Source organism: Pundamilia nyererei, unplaced genomic scaffold (assembly GCF_000239375.1).
Source record: "Pundamilia nyererei isolate P.nyererei 1_Seehausen unplaced genomic scaffold, PunNye1.0 scaffold00128, whole genome shotgun sequence".
NCBI lineage: Eukaryota > Metazoa > Chordata > Actinopteri > Cichliformes > Cichlidae > Pundamilia > Pundamilia nyererei.
The window spans coordinates 21,449-39,573 of record NW_005187529.1 but is presented as its reverse complement, the minus strand read 5'-3'; the positions used below and the strand labels follow the sequence as shown (position 1 = coordinate 39,573).

Genomic DNA, 18,125 nt, shown 5'->3' with positions numbered 1-18,125 from the left:
CCATCATTCTGGCACAAGCAATCTTAGTTTTAGTTTTTGGATAATTGTGCAAGGCTCTTTTTAGCTGTTTTCTGTTTTCAAAGTCTAATCTGACCTTCCTGTTCTTGAGTGTTTTGTGTCTTTTCTAAATCCTCTATATTTACATTTATGAAGGTCTCATCTGTTTTTAGACTTTGACAATGAGTCATGTACTTTCTCCAGAGAGACAACCTGAAGTAAACTTTGGATAAACATTTAAATGTAACTACAAAACCAGCATCATGTGTTTATGCTCAGCAGACGCAGAGGATATGCTCTTACTTTCCCTTTGATCTTTCCTCATAGAATATGCCGTAGACGTGCCTCTCTTGCATTGGAGGACACAGTTAACTGTTCGCGGTCTTGTTCTACTGTCGTCCTTCTCATGTTATCCTATAACGTGGAAGTTAGTTGGGATAATTTGGACTGATGGCAAATCTAAATATGTTTGTTATAGGCTGTTTTGCTAATTGGAGAGCAAGGAACAGCCAAGACTGTTATCATCAAGAGCTACATGTCAAAGTATGACCCTGAGACCCACATAGGCAAGAGTCTCAACTTCTCTTCTGCTACTACACCACTAATGTTCCAGGTAAAGCAGCAGGTCACCTGCCTACGTTTCTCTTAATTTAGAAGAAACAGAAGTGTGTCACTCTGTGAATTTTTAACTTAAAAGGAGCGTTCAGTTAAAGAGGGGAGAACACCACAGGCAGGTAAACAAGAATAAAGAGCAAACTTTAAAAATGAAAGCTGATGCAACAGAAGGTAACACCAAGAGATCAAACACAGGAATTAGCTGAAGGCTTATACAAATAGTAGTAAAACCAAAAACAAAAGATATGAAGGATGGATGCAAAGTACAGTGAAACCAAAATAGACACAAACTAGGAAAGAGGGCGGAATACAGCTGAGTAACAAGGCATATTATAGGCTCCTTACTGCGCACACTCAGGGACCGATCGAGTGATGAGATACAGCTGAAGTAGTAAGAGTAGACAGCAGTCACACAGCCAAAGACAGGAAGAAAGTAATCGTTTCAATGCAAGGCAGGGGGCAGTTGTATAAGGCATTGCCAACCTGGCAATGCCTTATGCACAGAGCAGGTCTATAATGAAAACCAACACCATGACTGTGTTCATTTGCCATTAAAGAATATGAACATGTGTGATATTGATGATCTGTGATGAATTACATTTCAGTTGAAATTAAAAGATCTCTTTCTTTATCTCGCTGTACTTTTTCTTGCCTCATCCCTCCCTTTTTTCCTTTTTTTTAGAGGTCTGTTGAGAGCTATGTTGATAAGAGGATGGGGACCACTTATGGACCGCCTGCTGGGAAGAAAATGTCAATTTTTATAGATGACATCAACATGCCTGTCATCAATGAGTGGGGAGACCAGGTCATTATAACATTTCTACTGGTGTTTTTTCATTCATAATACTGGTTAATGATAAATAAATGAAAAACAAAACTTTTCTTGATTTAAGCTTCTTGCTTTCAATCACAGGTGACTAATGAGATTGTCAGGCAGCTGATGGAACAGAATGGTTTCTTCAATCTGGAAAAACCGGGAGAGTTCACAAATATTGTGGATGTTCAGTTCCTGGCAGCAATGATTCATCCTGGAGGGGGCCGTAATGACATACCACAGAGACTGAAAAGGCAGTTCTCAATCTTTAACTGCACGCTGCCCTCCAATGCTTCGATAGACAAGATATTTGGTGGGTAAAACACTGCAAGAAGTCATTTTTCTGCAGTCATTTATATTTTTGGGATTACTTCGCATTACATGTTCATACATGACAAGGTCTAAGGCATAATGTATAATGTATGTCCTGAGAGACATACATTATTTTATTTGTTCTTATTTTACCATTTCCAGACAGTTGTGTAGGTGTTGTGTGCTTGTAATATAGTTGCCAATCATATATATATCACAGCAAGTTAGAGGGATGAACTAAGTACTAATAAATGCCACCATACAGTGATTTCACGAAACACACTGTATCCTTTACTTTGGAAAAAAATGTATAACTTTTCTAAACATCGACTTTATGACACAGGCGTGATCGGTGAGGGCCACTTTTGCACAGGACGTGGTTTTAGCGAGGAGGTCCAGAGCACTGTACCTCGTTTGGTTTCCCTCACGCGTCGTCTCTGGCAGCTGACTAAGGTCAAGATGCTTCCGACTCCTGCAAAGTTCCACTACATCTTTAACCTGAGGGATCTCTCCAGGATCTGGCAAGGCATGCTCAGCACCAATGCTGAAGTTGTCACCTCTGTCCAGGTGAGATGTATTTTGCATGCTTAATTACCTCATTTCTAACATGACAAGTAGTTAAGAAAAACTTGAGAACATGTTGAGATTTCCACTGGAGAAACAATTTTTTTTGGTCACACATGCAGGATTTTTCCAAGGACAAATATGCATGACTGAGTAAGTGACAAACAGGGGAAGTGGCAGCAGTATGAAACTGAGTGGCAAGAGCTGTCACAGGAGGCTTGCTGAGGTCAAAAATAACTAGGTTAAAAATATCGGCTGACAGTCTGACTTCACATTAAAAATCCTAAGTCAAATAATACACTAGTAATACAGTTTTGCAGTGACTAAGCTACCCCAGTGCTTTTACCCATTACCAGTCATTACTTTTTTTATTACTTATTATTATTACTTTATTCCATGTAGCTAATTACCTTCTGTCTAGCAGAAAAATAACATAACATATATTTTTCAGACGTTGATGGCACTTTGGAAACATGAGTGCAAGCGTGTGATAGCGGATCGATTCACGATGCCTGATGATGTGGAGTGGTTTGACCAGGCTCTGGTAAAGCTGGTGGAAGAACATCTTGGTGAAGAGCACAAGAATATGGTGGACTATGTAGCAGAAAGATATTTTGTTGACTTCTTGCGAGATGCCCCCGAGGCCACAGGTACTACTGAGTCTGACTATATTGAAATATATATATTTAAGAGATTTTCTCAGTTTTGTGACTTGCTTTCATTTTTTTCCTCACAGGGGAAGAACCAGAAGACTCAGACTTTGATTTGCCCAAAGTGTACGAGCCTATTGAATCATTTGAGGCTTTAAAGGACCGTCTGAACATGTTCCTAAGCCATTACAATGAAAGCATTAGGGGTACTGGCATGGATATGGTCTTCTTTCAGGATGCTATGATACATTTGGTCAAGGTACTCTAAAGAGTTTTTTGTCGTGTTTGTGCCAACCAAAATAATCTACACTTCCTAACGTTTTCATCAGTCAGGGTTTTTACATTTCAAAGTCCTCCATAAATGTTTTCAGACCACCTTAAAGCCCAAGGAATATCCTAACAGTTTTACTTCAAGGAGTATAAATTGTGGAGCGTTCACAAACAGTTGCTCACTCCCAGACATTTGCACTCAGACACAGATTCCTACTTTATCTTTTTAATGTATTCCTACTTTGCTTGCTATTTTCTTTTGTTGCCTACAATTTACTGCAAATGTAAACATGCTTATTTGACTCTAGCTCTGTGTGTATTTGTAGGTGTCGAGGATAATCCGAACACCGGGAGGTAATGCCCTGCTGGTGGGGGTTGGGGGTTCTGGCAAACAGAGCCTGACCAGATTGGCCTCGTTCATAGCTGGATACAAGATCTTCCAGATCACGCTCACACGGTAGTGTGCTGGCAAAAATTAATATTAATGTTATTAATGATGTAGGTAGAGTGGTGTAAGTTGTAAACCTCCTAAGGATTGGATTGTGGAGTGGTAGTAACACCTTTCATTGTCAGATTTCCTTTTCTGAGTAATTCCTTCACAAAACATGTCAAACTAAACTTGTTTTATAATCGTTAGATTTAGTTATAATCTAATCATTAATCATATAATCATCTATAATCAAACCATTAAACTCAGAACCTTTGTCACTGATGAGAAACATTCTGCATTATCAGCTCTCAGGCCCAGCAGCTAGTATATTCTCATTAGAGGTACAGATATCACACTAATTATATGATATCTTAGAAGCTCTGGCTTCACTAACGTACTAACTCACCATCACTAACTCGTGCTTCCAAACCTGTCAAGTAGTTTCCTCCTTCAGTCCCTACATTCATTTATTGTCACACTTTCCACTGGTTTGTTCGCCAAACAGATTTTAATGTTTCCTATTAATATTAATGAACCACATGTTTGTCCTCTTAGCTTCACAGCTATCCCTGGTGAAAACGGATACCTCTATTGTGTGTCCCCTTCCTTCTTTTTCATCTGCTCTCTCTGATACACACATAAAACTGATTTTCAGATGCACATCCAGTACAGATAGTTCTCTTATTTCATGCAAACTCAATTTACTCTCTTTCTCTCCCTCTGTCTGTACAGTAACTTAGACTTTCTTGTTGCTTTAATGTACACAATTTCTTTTAAACTTTGTTATCCTAACACTATTATTCCTACTAGAGATTTTTTAAAAGCATTTATTTTGGTATATATGCTGCAGTGGATTCTTAGAAGCACACTAGACTGCATATAAAGAAGCATTTCTATCATCACAGCAGCCCTGAGTGGCTAGTAGTCATGCTGTCTGTGTCCGGGCTCTTTATCCTTATGGCTGACACAATGTTACTTTTCACTTAAGCAGCTTTTCTCCCTTGAGTGGAGAGGTTACTCTTTACCTGTATCTTGCTTAACTAGCTTCATTGTTCTCAAACTGCCATTATTTTGTCCTCAAATATTATTCTTCTTTTACAAACTGGTCAACTCATCACTTTTGCTGGGTTGAGTTGGGAACAGGTGTGTTTATTTTTAATAACCAGCAATGCGTATCTAGTCTGGCAGTCACAGCGTAACTCCCAGCCACTTAGGGCTGTTGTTATAATTTCTTATTAACTACAGGATGGAGTATCTCATCTCATTGATAATCATTAAAGAACCAGATGAAAGTAATCTGTGGTTTCTCTCTCATGTTGTTTATGCAGTTAATATCTCCAATTTGCAGCTTCTTCCATTTTCCCTCTAACTTATTTTTCATCTGCCTCTTTATAATTCAATAAATTTGACATTCACACACTAAAGCAGGTGAACTTTCAAGCTAAGATGTGCTTCACTTTCATCGTCCAAGCCTCAAACTGGGGCGCCGACACTTTTTTTTAAAAAACTGCTCTCACCAATAAATGTAGTTTGAGCTTCAATCTCATGAGAAATTTCATGCAAATTGGCACATAAATAGATGAATTAAAGTTTTTGTGCGATCTAGTTTTCTGCTGCTGCACTTTTTGATTGCATTTAACTACGTATGGATGATTTTTAGAAGCTGTAAAATTAGTTATTAGTGAAGAAAGGGTGTGCATATTTATTTTATGCTTTTCTTTTCCAGCTCATACAATACATCCAACCTGATGGATGACCTGAAGAGTTTGTACAGAACAGCTGGCCAGCATGGAAAAGGCATCAGCTTCATCTTTACTGACAACGAAATAAAAGACGAGTCCTTCTTGGAGTACATGAATAATGTGCTGTCATCTGGAGAGGTCAGCAGCACACACAAGGAGAAAAGATTCCAAATAATCCGTATTCATAGTAATGTAATCCTCTACTTACTGTGGGTCACAGTTAAGGCTGTGAGACCAGAACAACAAGAGAATATGCAGTGTGCAGTGTTTGAAAGTTGTATAGTTTTAAATTAAATAATCGATGAGAGGTTAAGGTATCTTTAAAAAGGCATCTGGTTGTTTCTACTTCTTTTATATCATTAATAGACAGTAGTGATCCAGTGCTGTGCATGTGCATGGACTGCATTGGCTCTGTTGTTGTTTTTCAGGTGATATTACAGTATATCCTATGGTTTGTAATCAGGAGTTATAGCTTGGGGAAACAGTTACTTAGATATAAGTTGCATTCTAACTTGTTTTGAGCCACTAGTAGAGTCTTATTTGATAAGCTGCCATGTGATGTTGCTACCATGATATCCATTTCTCTTTGTGGATTTAGCTAAGTGAAGTCAACAAGATATAAGCACATGTTTCACAAGCTATATGGCCGATTTCTAACCCCAAGATATTTTAAATGTAGTATAAAAGATGGAATTTGGGGAGATGAATCTAATCTTCATCATCTTCTTAAATAGAAATTCATGTATGCTACACTTGACGCAGCCTAATATTGACCATGAACACTACAGCTTGCTCCGTACCAGTCCAACTTAGTGTGTCACTATTAACTTCAACACAGTGTTTGAAAGTAACTGGCATAGCCTGCACTAAACTGTACCAAACTGCCTAGTGCAGTATTTTCATGGAACTTTTGAATAATATAAAGGAGAATACTTCAGTTTGTTTTTCAAGATGTTTCACCAAAAACACAAGTCAGCAACTCATCATGTCTGATTTAAAAACTCTAAAATGAATTTTGGGGCAAAATGCGCAGACATAGTTTGTGTGTTTTCTGATATTTGTTGAATTATGTGAAAAGTTACTCGAAATAACCCACCTTTATTTAAAAAAAAAAAAAAGACAAAACAAAACGAGTTACTCTATTTATTCAAACTCCTGTTCTGTAGCGCAACAGGCTAAAGTACAGCCTCTAGCTAGCGCTAGTAACTTTAATAATATCAGCACCATAAAGCCTTCACAGGGTCAAGAATGAAATATGGAATGTGCTGAGAGCTTAAGCAGAAAATGTAATTATTCTTATTATGTACTGAGCCGTAGCATGCCGTCACTGGAAGCGACACCAATACGCATTCTGTTAAATTTTATTGCTCATTAGCTGAAGGTGCTGAAATGGCCTTTTAGATTATTTTGGGCCACTTCAGTCTCTGTTCATAAGGCATTCAAAGTGTTATCCATACCTTTTATTTCCTGTCTTTATTATACAGGTTTACCTTAGTTATATATTCTCTAAAATGTTTTTTTTCCAAAGCTACTCTTGCTTTTCTAGATGGGTTTGGACAAAGACTGACTGACTTTTCATTGACTTTTCTGCTAAATGGCTGAAATTCCTCAACACTTAATGCAAGTTTTGTGTTCATCCCCTAAAATTATATCATAAAGTCTGAAATGTAAGCCTGCCATAAAACTTTAACTGTTTATAAAACTGTTTACAGAGCTCAGTTAGTGTTGGTGTTGAAAAATATATGGTTCCAAGTTTAAGTAAGAGGTTGGAGTCTCATTGTCTGATAGTCCATCTGAATGACTCATACTGATATTTTATATTAGATAATGTTACTGTAATTGGTCTGTAAGGCGCTACAGTACAGAAAGCTACTTGGTGCTTCCTTAAGCAAGTTTTCAATCCATTGGTGTCTTTGTTCTGCAACTTTTCTTTGCATGCTTTACAAACTTAATGTTTTATATTGCATGCATTTTATATTTACATTTTTGTAATTTGCCTTTGAATTGCTTTATAGTTACTGGAGAGGTGGACTTAGAGGTGGTGTTTATTAGAAAACTGTACAATTTATGAATTCTTTGGCACAACTATGATTGTCTGATTCACATATTATCTTTTTATGAAAGCACTGGCACCAGCTATTTAACAGTCACACATAGTTTTGGAAAACCTACAAACTGTTGTATTCGCTCAGATAGCTGTGTATATTCACTTCAAGTCAGCTTAATTTAGTTTTGTTTAAAAATCATCAGTTTACAACACAAGTCTACTCAAAGTGCTTCAAATTGTGAGGTCAAACCCTTAAAATATTAAAGAGAATCCCAATAGTCCTCAACAAGCAATTACTTGGTGACATTTGGGAGAAAGGACTCTATTTTAACATGAAAAACCTTTGAGGCCTGTGTGAGAAGATAAGGAAAAGAGCAGGATAAAGAAGCATGTTAGAAGACAACATTTTGTTTTAGCACTGCATTCCACTTTGAGTGCAGTAAACATTTCATGAATGCAATCTTAAGAGAGCACGAGTCGTATCAGTTCAGTGCAATTTTAAAAGTGTATTTTCCTCACCATTATGACCGAGTTGCAGTTATTTTCTCTTTGATATTTGTAATGAAATGAAACTATAATGGACAATCACATACAAGTACACCTCTGTGTACTACAGCATTCTTCATTACATCTGCTGAAAGACTCTTTCTCCACTCCCAGAATTTTGTTTTCATCTTTGTCCTGCCCTTTGATTTTTTTCCCCGCTAGTTCTTATGCACATTTCTTACTCTCTTCCCTTTCCTTCTCATCTTTTCTCCTCCTCTCCATGTTTGTTTACACAGTTGGGAGGGGTTGTATGAATTTTTGCCACCACAGGATATTTAGACAACTTTCAAAGCCCTTATTTTGAACTCCGTATGTTTACATTTTGTTATTCAGGAAGTCACTTAATAAAAGAGGTCAGAAGTCAGATCAATATATGTGACAAGTATTAAGCTTCCAGTGAGGTTTACCAGCACTCACCAAGCTGAAGCTCTTACACTGTTCGAAGTCAGTGGATATCATTGGATTTGACATTTAACACTATGGGAACACCATGATAAGAGCCATGCAGGCGCTTTTCCCCTGTTAGTTTCCCACTTGTTTTCCCTTCTTTCAATTATTTATTTTCCCATCTTTTTGTCTTCTTTTCTTCCTCTTTTCTAATCTCGTGTATGTAAACGTGTCTGCATGTTCTATATCGCTGTCTGCCTGATAATAGTATTATTGTTTCCTTTCCTCCTCATCTTTGGCCTTTCCCCCCTGCTCCCATGTCACCTTTTCTTCTGCCTCCATGGCTTGATAACAGTTTAAGCAGCAGCTGCATTACCAGGTGGGGTAAATTTAAGTGGTGACCTGGGTAGAACGATATTGTTGTTGTTTTTTTATTGTTTGTGTGTAGGTGAGAGGTTTGTAGGTCATGTTTGTGTTTGGTTGTAGGAGGGAGTTTGTGTTGCAGTAGTATTAGGATGTTTGTGTGTGAGAGAAAGTGACAGAGATGAGAAACAAAAAGGAAAAGCAAGCTGTTATCGTGATATTGTTTTTTTTGTGAGAGTAACAGATGGTTAGGGACACTTACCACAACACCACATAGTCCCCCATGACACTGTTTCACTTTCTTAAATCTGAGTTACATGTTCTCTCTAATGGAAACTGGGGATTTGGAGAAATGACTCAGCTTAAAACATTTAAACCGTGAATCTCGTACCTTCATCCACTTGGTTAAACTTGTACCCACCCAGCAAGCTGTTTTAAAACTCACCATTTCAAGATTTTTTGCCAGCAGTCACATACATTTAGTTCATCAGCCAACCAATATACACTTCTACTGAAATTGCTAAGGAAAGAGGTTGAGGTAAGAAGAAGTGACAACTATTGTGAAGTGTGAGGAAGAAGAAGATCCAATTAAAATAATGTTAAAAAATGGTCAATAAAACACAGTTTTGTGTAGGGAAATACATGAATGTTTCTAACATTCATGTCTTTGGACTGTGGGAGGAAGCCATTGTATTTGAAGAGAACGTCCAAGGTTTGCACCCACAGCCTTCCTGTGAGGTGACAGTGCTAATCACTGCATTTAAAAGCTGCAACTGCTAGATCTCTGTATGGGAAATCTTTGATCAGATCAGATTGAAAAATTACTCTGTAAAAGATTTGGTTGGCACTATTATCGGAGTAGAAATGTTTGAGCTTTAAAATACACAGCAGTACAGGTACATGGATTGTGGCGGGGTGTGGCTCGGGAATGGCTGCAGGGGAGGATGAGACACATCGGAGCTCCATCAGCTCATCACACCCCCCTGTTAAAAAAAGTATGCCGGGACCTGGCAGTTGTTGGACGCAGCTAAAAAACGCTGCGGCCATGAGTTGTAAGAGACGACAGCCAAAATTAAGAAAAGTGTTAAACGAGCGAACTATGGTTAGGTCCGTCAGTATTGTGATATCAGAGACATAACTGCATGTTTCTGCCTTCAGGTGTCCAACTTGTTTGCCCGTGACGAAATAGATGATATCCTCAATGATCTCATCCCTGTCATGAAGCGAGAGTTTCCCCGGCGACCTCCAACCAACGGAAACCTGTACGATTACTTCATGTCACGAGTTCGACATAATCTCCACGTCATTCTGTGCTTTTCCCCTGTTGGGGAGAAGTTCCGGAACCGAGCGTTGAAGTTTCCGGCGCTGATCTCTGGTTGCACCATGGACTGGTTCAGCCGCTGGCCCAAAGATGCACTGGTTGCAGGTATTTTTAACACACAGTTTTATTTTTACAAATGTGACCTGTCTGGTGCTCGCATTTCTTTTCAAAAATGTATGCGGTACATGTTATACTCTGTTTATTTCAAAGTGGATGCTGTTATATGAATACAAAATATCGACTTTCTTTGCGCTCTCTGAGGTTTTTCTTCAGTTAATAATGTCCTGTCTCGTTTCTTCCTGTCCTTCAGTTTCAGAGCACTTCCTGTCTGTTTATGACATAGACTGCTCAGCCCAGGTTAAATGTGAGGTAGTTCAGTGCATGGGCTCCTTCCAGGATGGTGTAGCAGAGAAATGTGTGGACTACTTCCAGAGGTACTACATATATATATATATATATGTATGTATGTATATGTATGTATATGTATGTATATATATGTATATATATATGTATGTATATGTATGTATATATATATATATGTATGTATATGTATATATGTATATATATATATATGTATATGTATGTGTGTTTGTGAAGATTGTTTTATGTGTGTCTGCAACGCATGATGATTGTCATAATATTTAGCATGTTGCAGTATTAATGTTACCCAATTTGTTTGAATCTAGATACCGACGCTCCACCCATGTCACACCCAAGTCTTATTTGTCCTTCATTCAAGGCTACAAAACCATCTATAAAGAAAAGAGGTCTGAAGTTCAGACTTTGGCCAACAGGTAAATGAGTTCAACAATGTTGTGCAAATGATAACATATGCAAGTTGTGTTGCCATTTAAGCAAACAGAAACCCAGATAGTAGACAGACAGTACACAGAAGCAACAAGTTTGCTGTAATCATATTTGACTTGATCAACTGTATTCAAAATTTCTCCTCTTCAGGATGAATACTGGTCTCCAAAAGCTGAAGGAGGCATCGGTGTCAGTGGCAGCTCTCAGCAAAGAACTGGAGTTGAAAGAGAAGGAGCTACAGATTGCCAATGACAAGGCTGATATGGTACGTTTGTAGGCAGGGAGGAGATTTTCATTTGTATGTGTGTGGGTTTAAGGTTCAAAAAGCATACAGAATGCTTCAGCTGGCTTTTTTGTTGCATTTTTATTAAAACAGCAACACGGTCTATGAACTAATCAACAGAATTGAATGGATACATGCTAGTTTGTATTAGACACTAATATAAAGTTTCATGCATTAATAAGAAAGTGAACACAGAATGAAGAGATGAAGTGTTTATTGTGTCCGTTGCTGGGAATCAGGCTTTCCAGTGATTGTTTGGGGAATATTGTATTGTTGCGTAAAATTACCCTCCTGCAGTGAGTGAAATAAGAGAAATAGATGTTTAATGGGACGAATGTGTATTTTTTACAGTCATGCTTCAGCATAAGTGAAGCAGTTTAAGCCGTCTCTTTTTTTTTTCTCCATTCGTGAACATTCACTCTTGTTATACAGAGACCTCTATATCAGGTAGAGCCTCTTCAGTGTTACAAATGCTCAGATTTGCCATCTCCCATTGGATTGAGCATTCTGTTTTCTGCTTAACCACACTTACGATCTTTTCTCAGCTGAGAATGTCTCCCAGCTTCAAATCATTTCTCTGTCACTTATAATGTGTGTTTGTTTTCTTGTGCAGGTGTTGAAGGAGGTGACAGTAAAAGCCCAGGCAGCAGAGCGAGTGAAGGTAGAGGTACAAAAGGTGAAGGACAAGGCGCAGGCCATTGTGGACAGCATTTCAGCTGACAAGGCCATCGCTGAGGAGAAACTCGAAGCTGCCCGGCCAGCTCTCGAGGAGGCAGAGGCTGCGCTGCAGGTATGGGATGTTGAAACAGCAATGTTGAATACATGCCTCCAAGGCTTCCCTCCAGACTTAAATTTCTCAGGTGGACATATCTACGTTCAGACGTCTTTTTTGTTTGTTTGTTTGTTTGTTTTCTTTTAAATCACTCAGAGCCTATAGCCATGCTAGAGATTCACAACATGCTATACGAACCATTTCAGTTTAAATGTTAAACCTGAGTTTTTTTTTTTTTGAGTACCACATTGGCGGTGAGTGTGAGTGTGTGTGCGTGTGTGTGTTGGACCGGGGGGTGTATTATAGGATAATTAGTTTTGCAGGTAGTTGATCATAAATCACTTAATGAGACAAATTAAAATGATCTGAAGATTACAAAATGTGCTGGAAAAGTGATTGCAATTAATCATTCAACAGCAACGTGACATCGTTGTCTGAACTGGCTTTCATGAGCCAAATGTCACCCTAATGTTAGTGCCAGTGAAAAAAGGCGGGAGATCACCAGAGTCATCAAAGTTCATCTTGTAGATACCACGAGTCTTGTAGCTATTAGATTATTTCACTCATAAGCAGAGTTTTTCCTGTGTCACAGCTTTAGGGGGGTGAATGTAAGCATGTTTGATCCAGTAAAGCAAAGCATATTTGCTTTTGCCTTCATGATCTAACCCTACAATATAACTTGGATATTTAAAAAAGTGAGGGCAGTCTTTTTGTGCTTTAATGTGTGACTTACATTTACCCAATTTAGATTTCTCCTGCTCTTTTACTATGTATTGCTTCAGGGTGCCACTTAAAGCCCTCTGTGACTTAATGTGTGAAGCTGTATGAATGTTTCTGCCCGCAGCTTTACTGTCCTGGTGTGTCTAAACTTAGTATGGTCGTCTGGTGCCTCTAGCTGCATTGTAATTAAAGCTGTCCTCCTGGGTAGATGGTTGCATGCAGAGCTCCTGTGGCAATTCCCTCATTAAAAAAATGTTATCGTGCAACTGCATATAGAAACCTCGGATTTCTAAACAGACAACCCAAGACACTTCCTAATGTTGCTGGTGTTCTGCAGTATAGCGAGATTAAAGTAAAAGATATTTTCTAACTTATTCAAGAACATCAGTTTTAGTGGCAGAGGAGTTGAAGGAATTTATGTTTCCTTTCTTCAGGCTTTTCATACCACACTGTCACATTAAAATATTCACAGACCGGTTCTGTTTCGTGATTAATTTGGATATTCACCCAGCCTTTAAAAGGACCGAGTTTGTGTGTGTGCAAACTCAAGGTAACAGTACCATTCTATAACATTTCCTTGTCATACAAAAGGAGCTGATTTGCTAATAGTTACAGTGGATTAATGATGACAGTAAAGCATAAAATGGTTTAGTTTTTGTAGTTCTTGCTGAACTGGAGTGATGATTTTATTTTGTAACAATGGGCTTAGTGAGAGATTTTCATAAGAAGCTGTAGGAGAATAGAGGATATAGGCTAGTGAAAGTAGAAGTACATGATAACCCAGACTGTCTGGTGGCTGACACTCTAGTGGGAAATTCAGGCTTGCACTGAGTGGAAATGGAGCAAGGAAGAGAGAACAGAAATGGGAAGTGCAAAACAAGAAAAGATAAGAAGAGAGTAAAGCAGCCGAACAGTTCTCACAGGAACATTTTCTTTACTGGTCTGCTGTCTCTTGTTTTAATCAGTCCCTGGAGGAAATCCTGTGTCACCCTCTCCTGAACTCCTCTCATTCTGCCACAGTTTATACTTACGGTCGTCGTGTTGTTTCCCTCTGCACACCTCCTCTGCTTTTATATTCTGAAACTGGAGAATTAGGTATAATCCTCATTAATGTATCTGTCTCTTCTTTGAACACGGTAATGAGAAACAAATGATTTATCCTTTGTTCTCGTCATAGTAACGCGCTGCTCTAATCGTCTCCTAACATGCTCTGCGTTTGTCCAGTTTGCTGGCGTCAAATCCTTACTCGACTTACTTGTCACATGTTTCCAGCTCTCCCATCGGGGTCATGCCATACAGTAAATGACTGTTCTAAATTCTCCCGCTCTCCGTTTGTCCTCTTTGCCCACATAGACAATTAAACCGTCAGATATTGCCACAGTACGGACACTCGGTCGCCCCCCTCACCTCATCATGCGGATCATGGACTGCGTGCTGCTGCTCTTCCAGAGGAAGGTCAACCCTGTGAAAGTTGACCCAGAGAAGAACTGCAACACTCCTTCATGGCAGGAGTCATTAAAACTCATGACTGCTGGAAACTTCCTGGGCAGTCTGCAGGTGCAGTAACATTTATTTAATTTGTATATAGTTAAGACTGAAGTGCTCATATTATCTCAACACATGATTCAGGATTTATGCTTTGTGTTATTTGCCATGTTTAACATGAATGAAAGCTACATTCTACATAATAGAAAGGGCTAAACTTAGACTCTAAGAGTTTAGTCTCTGCACTTCCATAAAAGTGGTTCATGTCTTATTAAAATATTTATTTGTAAACACCTTTTATTTTAAACATAACCCATTGATGCCCTGATTTAAATTGTTTTTTTTTCATCCTGATGCAATTTTGGTCTCAATTGAGTACATGCTCTATTTTCTGTCTTTGTCCCTTTCAGTATGTATTTTTTCATTTTCTCTGGTTTTGTATAGCTTTGCATTTTCAGCATTTGTCTAAATGCAAAGGCTGAAATAAGTCCCAGATTAAACCGCCGCATACTCATTCTGTTTTTTCTGCCTCTTTTCCCCTCCTGAAGCAATTCCCCAAGGACAGCATTAATAGGGAAACTGTGGAGCTCCTGCAGCCTTATTTCGAAATGCCTGACTACAACATCGAAACAGCCAAGAGGGTGTGTGGCAATGTAGCTGGCATAGCATCCTGGACCAAAGCCATGGCTTCCTTCTTTTCCATCAACAAAGAGGTCTTGCCCTTGAAGGTAACAAACATTATTGCAGATCTAGTAGAGTGCTTCCTCAGAAAAGCAGAAACTGAACTGAATAATCTACTATTCCACTGACTACCAATTGGCATCTGTAAGTTAAACTCACCCTTACAAATATGTATTATGAAACACCTCCTAAAATGTGTAACATTAGGGACACACACACACTTTTTGGACTATTCTCCCAATCTGATGAATATGAAACGTTTCATTCTGTAGAAAAACCACAAGCCACAAAGGCACAAAAAGGCACATTTCCACACTGCAGCAGCAATAATTTGCTGATGGTAGAAGTTTGAAGTGCAGCAAAATTCAGAAGTATTTATCCACTGATTATAAACATTGGGTGCATCTCAGATTTTCAAGGCTTACGTTTTTAATCTTGTGATACAAGCCTGAAAATGGATTTCCTCAGACTCCTTGTGCTCAAAGACTGCTGGGTGAGAGTGAGTGAGAGAGTGCTGGGTGGGGCAAAATCATACTAATCAGTATCTGAGAATTTAGGTTATCCTATAATGTAGGATTTACTGTGTGTGAGAAAATATAAAAATACTTCTTTTAAGATCATGACATCCTCGTTTTATTCAATACAGTGAAACATCTTGTTGATAATCTGGCATGAGCTGAAAATAAAAAGATTACATTTTAGACACTCTTCATGCTTTCTACAACTGAAGGGAAGCGCTTTTTTGTATTACATCCAAGAGACTGATATAATCTATTTTTCCTTATTTATGCAGCAGGCTGCACTATTTATTCGCTTTATGTCACTGGAATCCCTGTGAATTATTCAATTATTAATTATTAATTATTAAATCCACACACCCAGATCTGATATCTGCAGAAAATATGTGCAAAGTCTTGATTATTACTGCACAGCATCACAAGTTGTGTAAGCTAAAAGCTTACCAGCTGAGCCTTCTCTCACCTCCATGCTTACCCCAGAGATAAAATACAAACATACTAAATCTTTATTTTTGTCATTTTTTGTGTGTGCCATTTTTGACAACTAAATGGATCAGCAAATTCAGCCACTAAAGGCAAAGTAAAGTGTTTAACAAAAAGAAAAACGGTGTATTGCGTCCATGATTAACCTTTAAATCAAACATTTTCTTGATCTGTGGCTGTTTTTGGGGGAAAAGGACTTATGACTTAGTAGAGAATACAGAGCTAACATTTTCAATGTTAGAACGTTTCTAAAGTGTTAATATTCAGCCTTACCTTATTCACCAGTTAATTCTTCCAAAACAGAAAATTATTTGGTTAAAAAAATATAGAAATTTAGAAAATATGTTTAGAGATAATGTAGTCTAAGCACGATGGAAAAGTGGATATAAAGATGCCAGACAGTGCCAATGACCGCAGAAGCAACTGAACTTTACTTCAACTAATTTCTCTTTTACTTATCATTTTTTAAAGGGACAAACTTACTTAACTAGTCACCCTCTAAACTGAGTGTCTCTAGTTGGATGAGTGTGCCAAGCTTGGTCAACGGAAGAGGTTACAGAATCATGAGAAGCACTACACAGGGTTGCTTGCAGAAGCTTGTTAGCTACAAACAATACAAAACTAGCTAACAAGCAACCTTTAGTTCATGCAATCAGGAAACACAGCATGGCACGTTGTTCACACTGTCCTGAATAGCAAAGTGGCAGCTCTTTTAAAGCTGCTGCTGTGATTAGTGCTGTATTCCAGTTGAACCACTGCACCGGGGCAACTGTCCAGTCATTCGTGAGAGAACGCAGAGCAGGCCAGGAGGCAGGATGAGAGACAAGTCCAGGCACCAATCATTAACAGGGGCTTGCACATGCTAATAAGCATACAAAACAGACGGGGCTAATCACGCCAGATGAAGGAGCGAAGTGACCCATGGCTGTAACATGTGCTTTCACCAAGACAAAAGGCAAAATTCTTCTGAAGAATCACCCACTCGGTTAACTACAAGTAAATACAAGCTGCTGTGAATGTCTGATGGGTCATAGTCATTTAAAGGCATTTACAGTGTACATTTATGCTTTTGGAAATGTTGCCTGATGATGACATCTGTTGCTGTCACCCTTGTTAGTTCTCATTCAACACCTCTCTCTTTTCTTAACTGCATTCTATTCTTTTTGCTCTAGCCACCAATTTCTTTTTCCTCCTTTCCACTTTGTTTCCCTAATCCCCCTCCAAACACACTCACACACAGCTACATATATACACATCCCTCGGCGCTGTTGTTTTATTTTGACCTTTTGTGGAGCACAGCCTACAAAACAGATTTTCTGGTTTCGAGCCCAGTGGTGTTTTCCCTTTAAGCTGGATACAGAGATACAGTCGAATGGACAGACATGCAGAAAGATGAGAAGGGATGTTCCCCTCAGATGTCAATTAATATTAAATAGCTATGTTTTTTCCTTATCCCACAGCAAGCACACTCTCAAGTTTTCTCCAAAGCTTTTGAGCTTCAGTGTTTTCTCTACAACCCTAGCTCTATACACAGACTATCTTTTTGCTTACTCCTGTCATCTTCAAACTCTTTCTTTCAGTGTTTATGTCCATTCTTCTAAAATATCTTACTAACCATTTTCAGACATTTCTGCCTCTATTAGATAGCACACTGGTAATTGAGGCCATGGGTTAGAGTTGAACGCTGGCTGCTGCATTTAATCTTTGTGGGTTGCGCATGCTGTGAGCTAAACTGGCACCCCACTAACCATTTAACTATTTAATGACTTTTCTCTGTTTTTTACCTGAAGCTTTTAATGTGCAAAAAACAAAGCAAGCAAGCAAACAAACAAACAAACCATCACAGCTCTCCCCTCCACACTCTTTCATTGTTTTTCTCTGTTTTTTCTAGGCTAACTTGGCCGTGCAGGAGAATCGTCTGACCATAGCTAATGCAGACCTTCAGAAAGCTCAGGCTGAGCTAGACGCCAAGCAGGCAGAGCTTGATGTGGTACAGGGGGAATATGAGAAAGCAATGATGGAGAAACAGGTCAGCAACTTCATCAAAACACAACTGTAATTTAGTTCAGTACACAAAACCTGTGTGTTGCTCCTGATATAGGAATTTAATACCTTTAGCTTTTATTTGAAAGTGCAATAATTACTATAGGGGATAAACTGTGTTTATTATTTGTTACATGTTTTTTCCCACGTTCTTCAAGAAAGAAAAATGTTTTTTGAGAATATCAATGTGCCACTGATGTAATAACAATATTATTATAAACTGCAGTATGTACAGTATGACAAATGTACCATAAGATCTGTGACAGCCTGGCTAA

At 38.6% G+C, this 18,125-nt stretch overlaps 1 protein-coding gene across 1 annotated transcript in view; it reads left to right on the top strand.

The window, feature by feature from the left end:
• Positions 1–18,125, top strand: part of dnah5 (dynein, axonemal, heavy chain 5) — a 68,909-nt gene that overhangs the window by 32,390 nt on the left and 18,394 nt on the right. Inside the window, exons 52-67 of the mRNA XM_005743202.1 lie at positions 476–610; positions 1,295–1,417; positions 1,526–1,739; positions 2,082–2,305; positions 2,754–2,952; positions 3,039–3,211; positions 3,549–3,679; positions 5,379–5,532; positions 9,896–10,163; positions 10,369–10,492; positions 10,745–10,852; positions 11,016–11,130; positions 11,762–11,938; positions 13,994–14,197; positions 14,674–14,853; positions 17,699–17,836. Of these exons, the coding sequence (XP_005743259.1) occupies positions 476–610; positions 1,295–1,417; positions 1,526–1,739; positions 2,082–2,305; positions 2,754–2,952; positions 3,039–3,211; positions 3,549–3,679; positions 5,379–5,532; positions 9,896–10,163; positions 10,369–10,492; positions 10,745–10,852; positions 11,016–11,130; positions 11,762–11,938; positions 13,994–14,197; positions 14,674–14,853; positions 17,699–17,836 (2,667 nt within the window). The remainder of the gene's footprint in view (positions 1–475; positions 611–1,294; positions 1,418–1,525; positions 1,740–2,081; positions 2,306–2,753; positions 2,953–3,038; positions 3,212–3,548; positions 3,680–5,378; positions 5,533–9,895; positions 10,164–10,368; positions 10,493–10,744; positions 10,853–11,015; positions 11,131–11,761; positions 11,939–13,993; positions 14,198–14,673; positions 14,854–17,698; positions 17,837–18,125) is intronic.